Here is a 12,737-nt window from a genome sequence, read left to right as displayed (position 1 = left end):
AGAGTATGGGTGAGTGAGCCATCAGAGTGGCTATGTTTGGATGGCACAGGGTCCGGGTGAGATATTAGTCTAGTGGATTTGGTTTGGCCCACTGCAGTTTTGTAAAGAGCAGTGGAGATAGCACTACTAATCATGTGGCACTATACGTCAGATAGGGCAGAGCAAGACGAGAAGTCTCAGGTTGTGCTCAGTCGCCTTGTGATCGATATGGATCGCATGGTAGGCACACTGCAATGGCAAGCAACCTAGTGTGTCCCTCAAGCCCGGTGCAATAACGCTGAGGCGTACCACTGACAAGGTCCTAAGTGAGATGGTAGGAACTTGGAGGTTAGGATCACCTAAAAACTTCTCCAGAAGCAACAGGAGGAGCTGAGGCCAGGGTGGCTTAGTTGGTGTTGTAGCCCAACAGTAAGGACAGGCAGAGAGAAGACTGTTCTCGGCAGGGCCCAATATTCACCACCACCCCAACGGAGCATGTCCAGTCAAGTGGAGAAAGTTCAAATCAGGGAGGGTTCCTCAAGGTGTACCCAACCAGCAATATAAACATACAGTGCTCAATAGTCCAACAGGGCAAACGGAACCCGACCAAGTTGGAAACACGAGTTCCTTTGAGTGTCAAGGTTCAGAGGAAGGTGGATGGAAAGCATACCTCAACATCGTGCGTTTCATATAAGCTGCAGGGATCTGTTGTGTAGCACAGAGTCCACCAGGGGGTGCAGCGCATATATCCCACAGCAACAGGAGGCCCCAGTAAGGTTATAAATTCTAAGGGTGTCTAGGGAGAGGATCGGGTGATCCACAGCGCCTAGTGCAACTGGAGGTGGGGAGGACATGTACTTCAACATCCAAACAGCTTTTTAAATAATGAGTTACCTTACTGTACATGTGAGCAATGAGGCCCTAAATCAGGCGACAACACATGCCCTCTGTGTTTTCTCTCGGGCTGCACATTGAGCTAAAGGGGCCATTGCAATTCCAATCCCAACATACAACAGCCTGAATTCTGTGGGACCTGGAGGTCTCTGGTTTAATGGGAATCCACAAAAAAGTCAAGGAAATTTGATTATCTCTTACTTCATTTCATGTTCTACCCGGTGCAAATGATCATGGAAAGGTAGCGTGCATGATAAGTAGTTTGATGGACACTGTCTTACCATGGGGCTCTAGCAATGATTCCACCAAATGCTCCAAGTTTGAATGACCGCGCTATCTTCTTGGGCTTCTTTTATCTTATGTTTCTTTACACATTTAGAGAAGAGGCATGGTGTGAGGTTCAGCAGGCTCCAATGCATATGTCACTGGTTTTGAGTAGTTAGATATGGAGATTGCTTGAGAAGCGAGCACCCAGGTGACACTTCTCATAGGAACACTTTGAAAGGACATGAACAAGGAGCTGACGCATTAGACTTGTTATTATATTCTGACTAAAAAGATCGACTTGATTTTTCAGATTTATGTTTAGTGCCTTTCGAAAAAGGATTATAAGTCAAAAGGGACAAACTGAAAGACTGCCCTCTCATCTAGTGTCTGGTTTTAAACCTGACTATACATTGGTTTCGGAAGCACCTTTATACCTTTTGATATATGCATTCAGATAATGCTCGGCGATTTGTCTATGTTTTTTCCCTGTGCTTAGAAATTATGCGGCAGTGGAGGGACAAATTAAGCGGCAGGATTGAGTATTTCTTTACTATTTTGTCATTTTTATAATTGTTGTCTGGGCATTGTTTGTACCTCAAAAGAACTCGTTTAACACCCACATTTACAAATAAGCAACAGAAAGGTGACCAGACAAGCTTTGCAAAGGGCCTGGGTCACTGCACTGTTACATGTTTCGCTGGCTTTTTAGCACCTTTTGAACCGTTTGAGCTAGAAACAAAAAGTCTTTTTGTTAAAATCTGCAGGTTATGCAGCAGATGACGGACTATGTGGCAAATGCAGCAAATCTTTAATCAGGGGAAAAAACGCTACACAATCACATAATTCCAGTGTCCCTGAATATGACTGAAGACACCTTCCGAATTTCTGTTGCACGTTAGAATTTAACCCGACTTTTCTCTGTAGGACAAGACTAGGCGCTGGGCATAGACATCAGGTTCTGTGCGTCTAGCAGGATACTCAAATGAAAACAAAAGTAACCCCGAGAGACCAGCCAAATACTCTGTGACTTTCTTGTTTATAATCTGCAGTTGTTACAGTCTGGGATTCCCTCCTCACATGAAAAACTCCTGCATCAGAGCAAGGAACCTTCATCCTGATGGTCTACGAGCACCTTCACATGATTAGATTCTCTTCATATTTACACCCATACTAGTTGGAGCAGAACCTAATGTATGACACTTTCTAGAGACACTGCCTGTGAGCTGCCCCCTCTTCCGAATACTTTGCTTCAAAACGTATCTTTATGATAACTGATTTATACACTTCCACTAGGTTCATGTGAAAACTGCATGCATTGTTGTCTCTCTTGACCCATGACACCATTAGATGGTTGACTTGATTAGGATCCCAATTGCTACTGCATCACCTGACCTCTTACTGGTGCGACTTTAATAAATGTTAACTAATTCGTTAGGATTTATTTTAATGGACTTTAAGATCATTATCCTATGAAGAGAGACGATGGGTATCTTTGAGAGCTTTTGGAAAGTCTTTGTGAATTGCTGGAAAATTAGTTTGTCGAAGTTTGCCTGCTGTGCAATAAGTCTCTCTCTTTTTTTCCACTGCTGTCCTCTAAAATGTTGTCACGATGCTGTTGGAGAGATCCGGGACACAGGTGTTGGTCCAAATCACCAAATAATTAGTAGTGTTTCGGACAACTATGTATTTAAGTTTTTAATAGGCCACACTGCAAAACCATTTTGTTCGTAAGTCTGTTTTGCCCTTCGCTGTTATTCGTTCGATGAATGGCTAACGCCATTAACTTTATATTATTCCACGTTTGGTTTAGCCTTTTATTTTACAGATTCATTTGACGATTGTATTTTATTTTCCTAAAGTTAGGGTTATGCGTTGCCTCCTGCCACATACAAAGCAGCATGTTTACTTTAAGATCTTCATTTCAGCTGTGGTGTTTGCTGGCTGACACAGATTCAAGCTGATGTTTGCTTTCATGTGACTTCAGTTGCTTTAAACTATTTAGAGCTTGACATGAAAGGAATAGTCTCTAAGATCTGCGTACAGTTCTGTTGGTGGGTTTCAGAGAACCGAGCACAGTTGTATGTAAGCACTGGGGACAGCACAGATAATCCTACTCTTGAACTGTGATGAACGTACCCAGTCACCCTGCCTTTTGCTGGCTACAACAAAAGGGTGATACGATGTCTATTTATTCTGTAGTGTTTAGTTGCCTGTTTGTAATGTGCACACTAGCACTGAGGCAAAGATGGATGCACTGTGATTGTAGGTTGGAACACTGCGACAAGAGTAACAAATAATACTGTGAATGGTGTATACAAAGATCATGTCCCGGTGGAAAACATTAAGCAATGCAAGAGTTTATGAGAGCCAGGAAACATGCATCATGAACAAAAAAAGTGCAAAAGGTTAGGTGCATGAAATAAGGAGAGTCCAGAAGAATGGTTCCAACTGATGAGTTTTGAGTCTCGCTCTGAGGTGTATCAGTAACTGGGCCTGGCAGATGTTCCAGCACACCTTGTGAATGTGTTTAAGGTGGGTTACATCTATGCCATTTCTCCTGTGCAGATCTGAAAAAGCATAGATGAAGGAACACTCAGAACTGAAGAGTTCCTTTCCAGAGTCTATGGGCCAGATGAATCAAGCTAAATTGCGATCGCAAACGCTGAATTTCTCAATTTAGCTGTGTGCAATGTATGAAAGAAAAACCTACTTGCAAAATAGGGAATCGCAAACATTGCAATTCCCTATTTTGCACATGCATTTAGTGAATCGCAATTTGCGAATTCCAAAAATGCTAGTCAAGTAGCCATTGCAAATTGCGATATTGCTGTAAGGTATCACAAATTACCACCAACTTCAAGTTGGTGGTAATATGCGATTTCCTTGAAAAATTCACATTTTGGCATTTTTCAAAGTGCCATGTGGCACACATATATGCCCTTTGGGCATGTATGTGCGCCACATGAGCACGCATGCACATTTCAGGGGTGCAACAGGGTGCCGTTTTGGAACCCTTCCACCCTTGACATTGGGTGCACAATTGGTACTCGCAAATTACACACACAGTTCCCATTCATTCCTATGGGTCTCTTTGCCCATAGAAATGAATGGGAAGGGATTCCTTAATTGCGAAACGCAATTTGCGAATCGCATTTAAGGAATATGTAGGAATCGCAATTATTATTGTGCATCCTACATACATAGCAGTTTGCGAGTCCTTAATAGCGATTCCCTAAAAATCACGATTAAGGACTCGCAAAAGGCTTGCAATGATACATCTGCCCCTTAGTTACAATTCAGCAGACATGAAACTTGCCATTAAAGGGGCAGCGATGATACAACATGAATTGTATCAATGCATGCCCATACAGGAAACTTTAAAACTGCTCGGAGACAGGACCTTATTTTGGAATAGGAGGAATGGTGTGGACCCGCCCTCCTTCTACACTGCAAAGAAAGAAGTGCTAATGGGTGTGAGCATTAGAAAAGGTTGAAAAATTGAAAACCTGTGGTATATCTGGTCTGTTAAAATATTTATATGCTTGTTCAATGTAATTTACAATAACCGAACCTAAGGAGAAAATATGCCACAGCCCAGATTAAGGAGCGACTAGGAGGTGAAATAGGAATTGCTAATTTAAATCCTGATTTCAAATCTACAGAGTAAGTGAATGGTTCCCCCATCATTTCTGGTAGACAGGCAGAGGTGCAGATGAATGACACCCTTTTGGAAAATGGGCTTTATTCGCATTAAGTTGTATAGAATGAATGACTTAAACATATACAGAGATCTTTTAACAATTTTGTTTCAAGCCGATAAGGGATTTTAAGATTGTGGTTTTATTTTTTACTTCTCTCTTGCAGCATGTTAATTTATTACCTACAGAGTATTGCAAGATCATTGAAATTTACCAATAATCAACTGAGAAATCAAATTCAAAATGTAAGTATGCAAAATGTAATTTATCAGGTGCATTGTGCTAAACTGTAGACAACCCAGTCCATGGTATTTTAGCATAGCTCTGCCCATTATGACCTAATATAAGTAAAAAGTGAGGACTGGTTATTGTTTTTCACAATATGTTGTAGCCTCAAACCTCCACATTCTATTTCCGTTTGGTAAAGCAATGTTTTGGGTATTATTGAATTATGGTTGCATTGATGACACCTTCATTTCAGTATTCTGTGATTTACATTTCCTTGCTGTTTTTTAAATGTCGCCATTTTTGGGGCTTATTAACGTTATTAAGGTAAAGAGCACTACCCTATCCTGGATTTTTAAATGAGATATTGGATATGGTTCAGAGCCCTAATTCTTCTGACTCTCTTTTGGATCAGGGTAAGGCATATACTAATTAGATTTTATAAAATTAAGAGGAGGTCATTATTGTTGTATCCTGTGGATTGAATGTGATAGAATATTCCTAAATGCATGGTTTGTACGAGTGTCAGTTAGAATGAGTGGGGCTGGGCAGCAGAATGCTGCTCCCGGTGGGAAGTACTTACCATCTTACCAGTTACCTGGAACTGATATAACTGAGACCGAATAAACATGTTCTTATGATCTACATTACTGGCTACTAGACTGATTACCTACAAAGGCATTTCTTTGTTTACAAAAATTAACATATCGAAATAAAGCAGCTACTGGTTTAATGAAAATTTAGCGCACTGACAAAATAGGACTATGCAACCCGTGGAGGCAGGCACAGATCGGAGGTGGCAGGGTGGAGGGCGGGGGTGGCAGTGTGGAGGGCAGAAAGAAAACAAAACGTACATCCTTGTTGTATCTTTCCGTGTCGGGCCACTGTCGTTTCTCTGTGTCTCACCCAGCACAGGAACAGAGCACCCAGGAAGCACCCAGGCTCCCCTAAGCCAAGCCCAGCATTGCAATTCAACGGTGTTATTGGTCTGAGTGCCATGGTTCGGCGCTCTGGCAGGGACTTGGAGCCTGGGTATGTTCTCCACCCAGGCTGTAATACAGCGTAGGTGGAAAACATGCAAAGTGCGCATGACTGTTTGGCTGACCCAAGACAGCTGTCCAAACATTTATGCACACTTACAGAGTGCCCACCACTCCTCCCCTTGCTCCGAGAGGAGAGGAGCGTTGCCCGGCACAGCTTGTGCAGCAGGAAAAAAATAAAATGATAATAACAACGAGCTATTATCATTTTATTTTTCCTTTATTCACACTGCTGCAAAGCATTTGGGTGACGCTCCTCCACCTTAGCCCGTAGAGCAGACTGGCATTGACGTCATTCTTATGATTCTCTGCCTGGAGGAGTAAATCCATCTTAAAAAACACGACAAAAATCCATTTTCTTTCTTCTATAAATTCCCAAACCCTTAGGCCTACATTAACAAACATTTTGCACTGGATTTGTGTAACAAAAGTGATGCAAACCTGCACAAAAAAAAATTCGTTGTATTTACTTTCCAGTGCAAACTTTGTTTTGTGTTGGAAAGTTGCCTGAAAGTAACATGAAGCAACGCAAAGCAGCGCAACGCACTGCTTTGCTTTACTCTGTGACCACTCATTGTTTCTGATGCATAATCCTATCTACTAACAATAAAACACAGGGTAATGCGCAAAAAAATAAAGCCACTTGAAAACAGGCATTAAAAAGAAGAAATTGTTTTATTTCTCCTAACTTTTCCCACTTTGCATTTGTGCTGTACTGTACAGCACATATCCAATGTGGGAACAATTGTGAAGTTTGTCTAGGCATAGAATTTTGTACTGAAAGTGCACCCTTTCAGTACAAAACATACGCTATTCTTATGCAGACACCTTTGTACTACGGTGCAAAGGTGTTTGCATGGCGCTTGCCAGCCTAATTGTGTAGCAGTGCTGGGGGGAGAACAGGATAGTGCCATATCTTTGTACAAATGGTGCTTTCCAGCAGTCTCCATCTCACGCAGCAAAGTAACATTGGGTGCTGTGCTGCACTCGGTGAACGTTTTGTTAAACTTGGCATTAGTTTTCAAACAACAAAAAAATTAGCTGATCGAGCCACTGTTCATCATCTGGTGCCTATTTCTGAGGAACTCGGAGAGAAACAAAATTAATATTTTGCGGAGTCAATTAAGGTTCGCCGCAATTTTAATGCTGATCAAAAATTGCCCTCTCCTTTAAAGGAATTAATTCACAGCATGGTAACTTTTTCCAACGAAGAGTTTCAGGTGCTTTGATAAATTGAAGTTGGGCTCCACAGAGGACCCATGTATATGTGTATGTATGTATACAGTATTTCTATAGTGCAAACCTAGCCAAAAGGCAGCAGAGCTCTGTATATTGTCCATGACACGCATAAAGCCAATGAGGCAATTGAAGCTGAGTTGTGGACAGTTAATGCATTGTGATGTAGTGTTCTTCAAAGAGGTGAGTCTTCAACAATTTCCTAACTTTGACCAGTGTTGGGGATGTCCTGATTAGTGCAGGGATCTTGAACAAGATCCTGGGTGCAGATAGAAAGGCCTACTGTCTTGTGTCTTTTCTTTTACACTTCTTAGTCAGCAGACTGATGATATCCTGGCAGTGTGTGTGTTGGGACCCACCAGAAAGGGTGAGCGGGGGTGCTGTTCTTTATGTCTTTGTAAACGAAGCAGCTTGTTTTGAAGATGAGAAGACCCTGCATGAGACATGCTGTGTAATGTAGAATGCCACTGAGCAGTGCAAGTGTGAAGGCTTGAAAGCCATGAAGTAGGACATTACTACCATCCAGATGCAAGAGCATGAGGGCTTGAACAGATGTTCTGAATTTGCTATCTGGAAGAAACCCACCCATCTATTACACATGCAGATCCAACTCTCTCTAACTAAGTAGAGTACTAATAACAATTATGATATTTTCAGTGTGTACCAGCACACCCTGGTGTAAGATGTGAGAATCCGAATATGAACATAATAGGTGGTGCACATCAACTTGTAAATATACAACATTCTGCTGTCATCTCTGCATGGAAACGTATTATGTACTCACTAAGCAGCGTGGATAAACAAATACTTTCAGCTTCCAAATACACCATAGCTGGCTTAGGAGTGCTTAAAACTATATATAACCAGTTTCGAAGTCGACTTGTAGTCTTAACCCGCAGATCCTCCCACGTCTTGGTATGGTCATTAACTCCGTGTATTAGGTGAGAATTCAAAGTAGAGAGGGAACTTGAACCCCTGGGAATGCATTTCACCCACTTCACTTCCAGCTGCCAGAAAAATGATCTTATCTCTTAATCTAAATATAGTCATTGGACTTGTGGGTGTCCTTTTCCTTGGTGTCCAAGCTCTAGTTCAAAGACTACCAGGGAAGTGTTCTTTAATCAAACACTATATACATATATATATGGTTCCCCGTAGCCCTTTCTAATGTTTTTGTGCGACTTAATTTGTTCATGCTGTTATGTCCGGTGTGCTCTGTGTGTAGAGGGGCCTGCACACCAAGGTAGAGTGTTTAGAAAAACAAGCTGTTCAGTTTCAAACTTATAGAAAGCGTGTTTACACGCTGAAGGTTTAGCCCTCAACCCCCTTATGAATAACAAATGAACTAAAGGTGCCCCAGACCTGTGTGAAGCACAGCAAGAAGACCCTAGGGTCTCATTAGGTATCCAATCTTTTTCAAATGTTATGAAATCATATACAACAAAATCAAACACAATATTTTGCATCAAAGTTGGTTGCAATGCTTTTGTATTTTCATGATTCTCAAAAAAACTGTATGTATTACACAAATACAATCTGAATCATCATTGGTGTATAATACGATAATTTAACTCATATTGCATTTTTTGCAAGAGAACATTAGTTGCTCATTTCACAATCAATCCTAATGCATTTCGTGTTATACTAAACCCTTCATGCCCAAAAGTATGATTGGTATTTTTGTTGCCCCTATTAATGCCCCGGAGTTACTGTGGTAATTGTTGCTTGCTCCTTTATCTATGGAGCGTCTCGGCCAGGCACCATCTTAAAGTCAGGCACACAGCTTCTGCCGCCTCACAGCACCCAGCCGATGGGTCCCAAACGGTCCTCTAGACCCAGAGGGGCTCTGTGTACTCCCTCCCAGCACTGGGTGAACTCCCGCAGATGCACCGCACCAGGTTGCTCAAGCGGGTCAGCACCTTGCGTCCAAAATGGCTGGGGCTGTTTGCAGTTACCGGATCAAAGGCCGCTCTCAGAAGTATGCTCTGTTGCAGCCCCAGGAACATCCCAGGCGCCGCCAGTGAAGGTGCTGCAGGCCTCGGCAGGGGTCTCTGCACTGCTGCGAGCCCCAAGGACACAGGGGCACTTCACAGCAAGATGGCAGCCGCGCTTGTCGACCTCGCCTCTAGGGTCCCATCCGCTCCGTTTGCTGCAGTTTCACCCCCAACAGGTCCACAGTTCTGCCACTGGACCTCCGACGGCCCCGGAGGCCCTTCGGGGATAACTGCAGATGATCCGCTGTGGCGTGAAGCTGTGCAGTGGGCCCTGGTTGCACGGAGCACACGGACTACATGTCCTACTCCATTGCTGCTACACCTTTAGCCTGGTGTCCTCATAGCAGTATTGAAGTATTTTTTCTATGCCTGAAGTACTTTTTTAATAGCTATGCCATTTATGTACCATTATCTTATAACCTATCTCACTTTATGCAGGTGCTTTAATGAAAGGTGAGAATAATAATAATGCCCCCTTCTCTTCTGATACTCTCTAGAATGTTTAAGTGCAGTCAGAGAATCACCATCTCCTGTGGCTCAATGTCAGTCCACTTACATTCCATCTGAGATCTACTCCTGGGTCACACTACTCACTCCTCTACTAAAGCTTTTTTCAATAGGTACTCCAGCTTGTGATTGGCTTTCACATTTAGGTGGCCTAAGGCAATGAGTGGGACTGATAGTTGCTAAACAAACCAGCAATATATCTTCTGTCACTGCAATGCCACTACCTCATCTTTAATTTATGCTGGATCATAATGCCCAATCAGAAGCATTACATTTTCACTCAGCATCTGAATCACAATGGTGCAGAATGAAGTCTCTGATAAGTGGTACACCAACAATCAGCATCTTTCCAACATGGTGCACCCCAGGTCTAAGGAAGAAATCTCATATGTTTATCTGATAGTTTGTCCATCGGATGCACCTTGATCAGTGTCCCTAGTGGTGCTTGTTTAGTGAGCATTTTCAGTGAAGCATTCGTTTTCGCTCAGTGTTCCGTCGTTCTCCAATTCCAGTACTGGAGTCTACCCATACTGAAATAAGTCTGCTTTCCAGAAATCATATGCACTCTTCCCCAAAGGTGAATGATTAGCAGGCTGTCAGATTCAGAACTATTGCTCCATATGTGTGTAGTCTGTTCCTCGCAGATGGACACCTACGTAACCAAAGCCACGACCACTGTCTGGCAGCAGCAATATTCAGCGCTCAACTCCCGGAAGACCTTACAATACAGAGCTCGCTTTCTGGGCAACATTCTATTCCATCACTTCTGTAGCTGTCTGTGTCATCACATTGCTTACTGTGGTGCATGGGCTCTCCCTTCAATAAGTAAGCTTCCCAAAAGTTAGTTTTGGCCACACCTACTGCTTTACTCACAGTATGACCTAGGTCAGTGATCTTGTCCCAATCATTAGAAGTTCTGCTTTATAACTGACAATCTCAAAGCCGCGTATGACAGAAAACAATCAGAGGCATCCCAAATGAGTGACTAAAGTCAGCACACAGCGGTTGTTGGTTCTATCTTACACTATTTGTGACAAGATAAAAACAGGGCTTGTAGGGAGCAATGGAATGCAGATTTTTCTAACCCAGTTGACTGTCCATTTACGAAATCTAGTGCAAAATGCGTGTAAAAGCCACCATGTGAAAGGAGCTGCATGCATAAAGGTCTCTTCTCATGAATTCCAAGAAAAAGTAGGCTGATTTATAAATTTTTTCATCACTGTACACATATAGCTGCCATGCTCATAATAGCCTTAAACTGGCATGAGCCCTGCCGTCTTTGCTTATATCAGCCTTAAGATCAATAATTCTGATCTTTCAGAGTGAATGGCATGGGACTGTTGAATAATAACTGTGCACCTTTAGCTCTCAAAGAAAAATGAGTATGTTAAACTAATGGCCATGTTCTATTCCTTCTCCTTACATCATTACCAAGTGTATTCAGAGTGTGAGAAACAGCCCTGTCTTGTCCCCAAACAATGAAAGAAATAATGGCGCATCACTCAAACCAAACAGAAATAATATGTGTAAAAAAATGAACCATAAAGTTTAATATTGCTTAATCATAAAGCAGTGTGGTGTCCATTCCCTACTCAAATAAACGTCCCTTCCTTCTTCCAATGAACAAAAAAATCACGGAATAATGTTTAATTGATGTACCCCACAACTTCGGAATCTCAATTTCATTGTGTTGCCACTGTGTAGTTATTGTTCAGCCACAGTTTCAATTGAAAAGGCATTTTTTGATTTGCCTATCACTTTTGAATCCCTGGACAGACCTGTACTAAACTTGGCAATCGCTTACCATTGAAACGTTTGTGTAGATCCATGCACAGAAAAAACGAGGAGGGAACAAAATTGTGTTTTCCCATTTTAGCTCCCTTAGGAAATTATGCTGAAACCTCGAGCCCAAACCACTGAATAGATTTACCCCAAACGTTGCATTAAAGTTGAACTTTACTCAGAAAATGTGCTTTTGTTGGTTTGCTGTAAAAATGTTGAGCTGTTTAAGAGATATAAGCATTTTAAAAATGTGTTAAGCAGGTTTTAAAGGGTTAACACTTGGTAACTCCATGGACAGACTTGTACTTAGCTTGGCAATCGGTTACCATCGTAATCTTATGTACAACCTGAAAATTTCGTGCAGATCCATGCCCAGGAAAAAAAGGGGAGGGAACAAAATTGTGTTTTCCCATTCTAGCTACCTTAGGAAATGATGCTGGAACCTCCGGTCCAAACCACTGAATAGGTTTACCTCAAACTTGGCATTAAAGTAAAACTTTACTCAGAAAATGTGCTTTTGTTGGTTTGATGTAAAATGTTCAATATTTTAAGAGATATAAGCATTTTAATAAGTTGTTAAGCAGGCTTTAAAGGGTTAATACTTTTGTATACATCTGCCATTTGGGATTTGTAGATCCTCCACAAATCCAGAAATTAGAAAAACAAAGGAATATGAAAGGATGAGGGAACCTTTACACACATCCAGGTACATGCATCAAAATCAGATTTAGCGATTCCTAAATTGCGATTTTTAATGAATCGATATTTAGAAATTGCTATTTGCAATGCATGAACCCCATTGCGAATATTTACAGAATCCGTCAAAATCACAATCGCGAATAGCGATTTGACAATAGAGACGTGTAAATCCCGAAAAACATCTTTTTGCGAAATCGCAATTAGCGAAATCGCAAAGAGCGCTTTGCATTGGAAGCATGCTGATGACATCACAACCAGGAAATCATCTAGCCTATGCTTCATTCAGTGCCCAGAGAAAGTGAGAGGAGGAAGCAAAGTGCTGGAGCCTAGCAGATGCACCATCCAGCTTTGTGTGCAGTGACTTTCAGTGCACCAGAATGGATCAACCAATATCAAGGGAGAGTGCCACACCCAGG

At 41.9% G+C, this 12,737-nt stretch overlaps 1 protein-coding gene across 1 annotated transcript in view; it reads left to right on the top strand.

The window, feature by feature from the left end:
- The window catches only part of TMC3 (transmembrane channel like 3), a 650,080-nt gene that overhangs the window by 602,617 nt on the left and 34,726 nt on the right, over window positions 1-12,737 (top strand). Inside the window, exon 19 of the mRNA XM_078684118.1 lies at window positions 5,005-5,083. Coding sequence (XP_078540244.1) covers window positions 5,005-5,083 — 79 coding nt within the window. The remainder of the gene's footprint in view (window positions 1-5,004; window positions 5,084-12,737) is intronic.

The sequence above is a fragment of the Lissotriton helveticus genome, chromosome 3_1, assembly GCF_964261635.1.
Source record: "Lissotriton helveticus chromosome 3_1, aLisHel1.1, whole genome shotgun sequence".
Classification (NCBI taxonomy): Eukaryota; Metazoa; Chordata; class Amphibia; order Caudata; family Salamandridae; genus Lissotriton; species Lissotriton helveticus.
The sequence above is the reverse complement of the archived record's forward strand: the minus strand, read 5'-3'. Positions and strand labels throughout refer to the sequence as shown.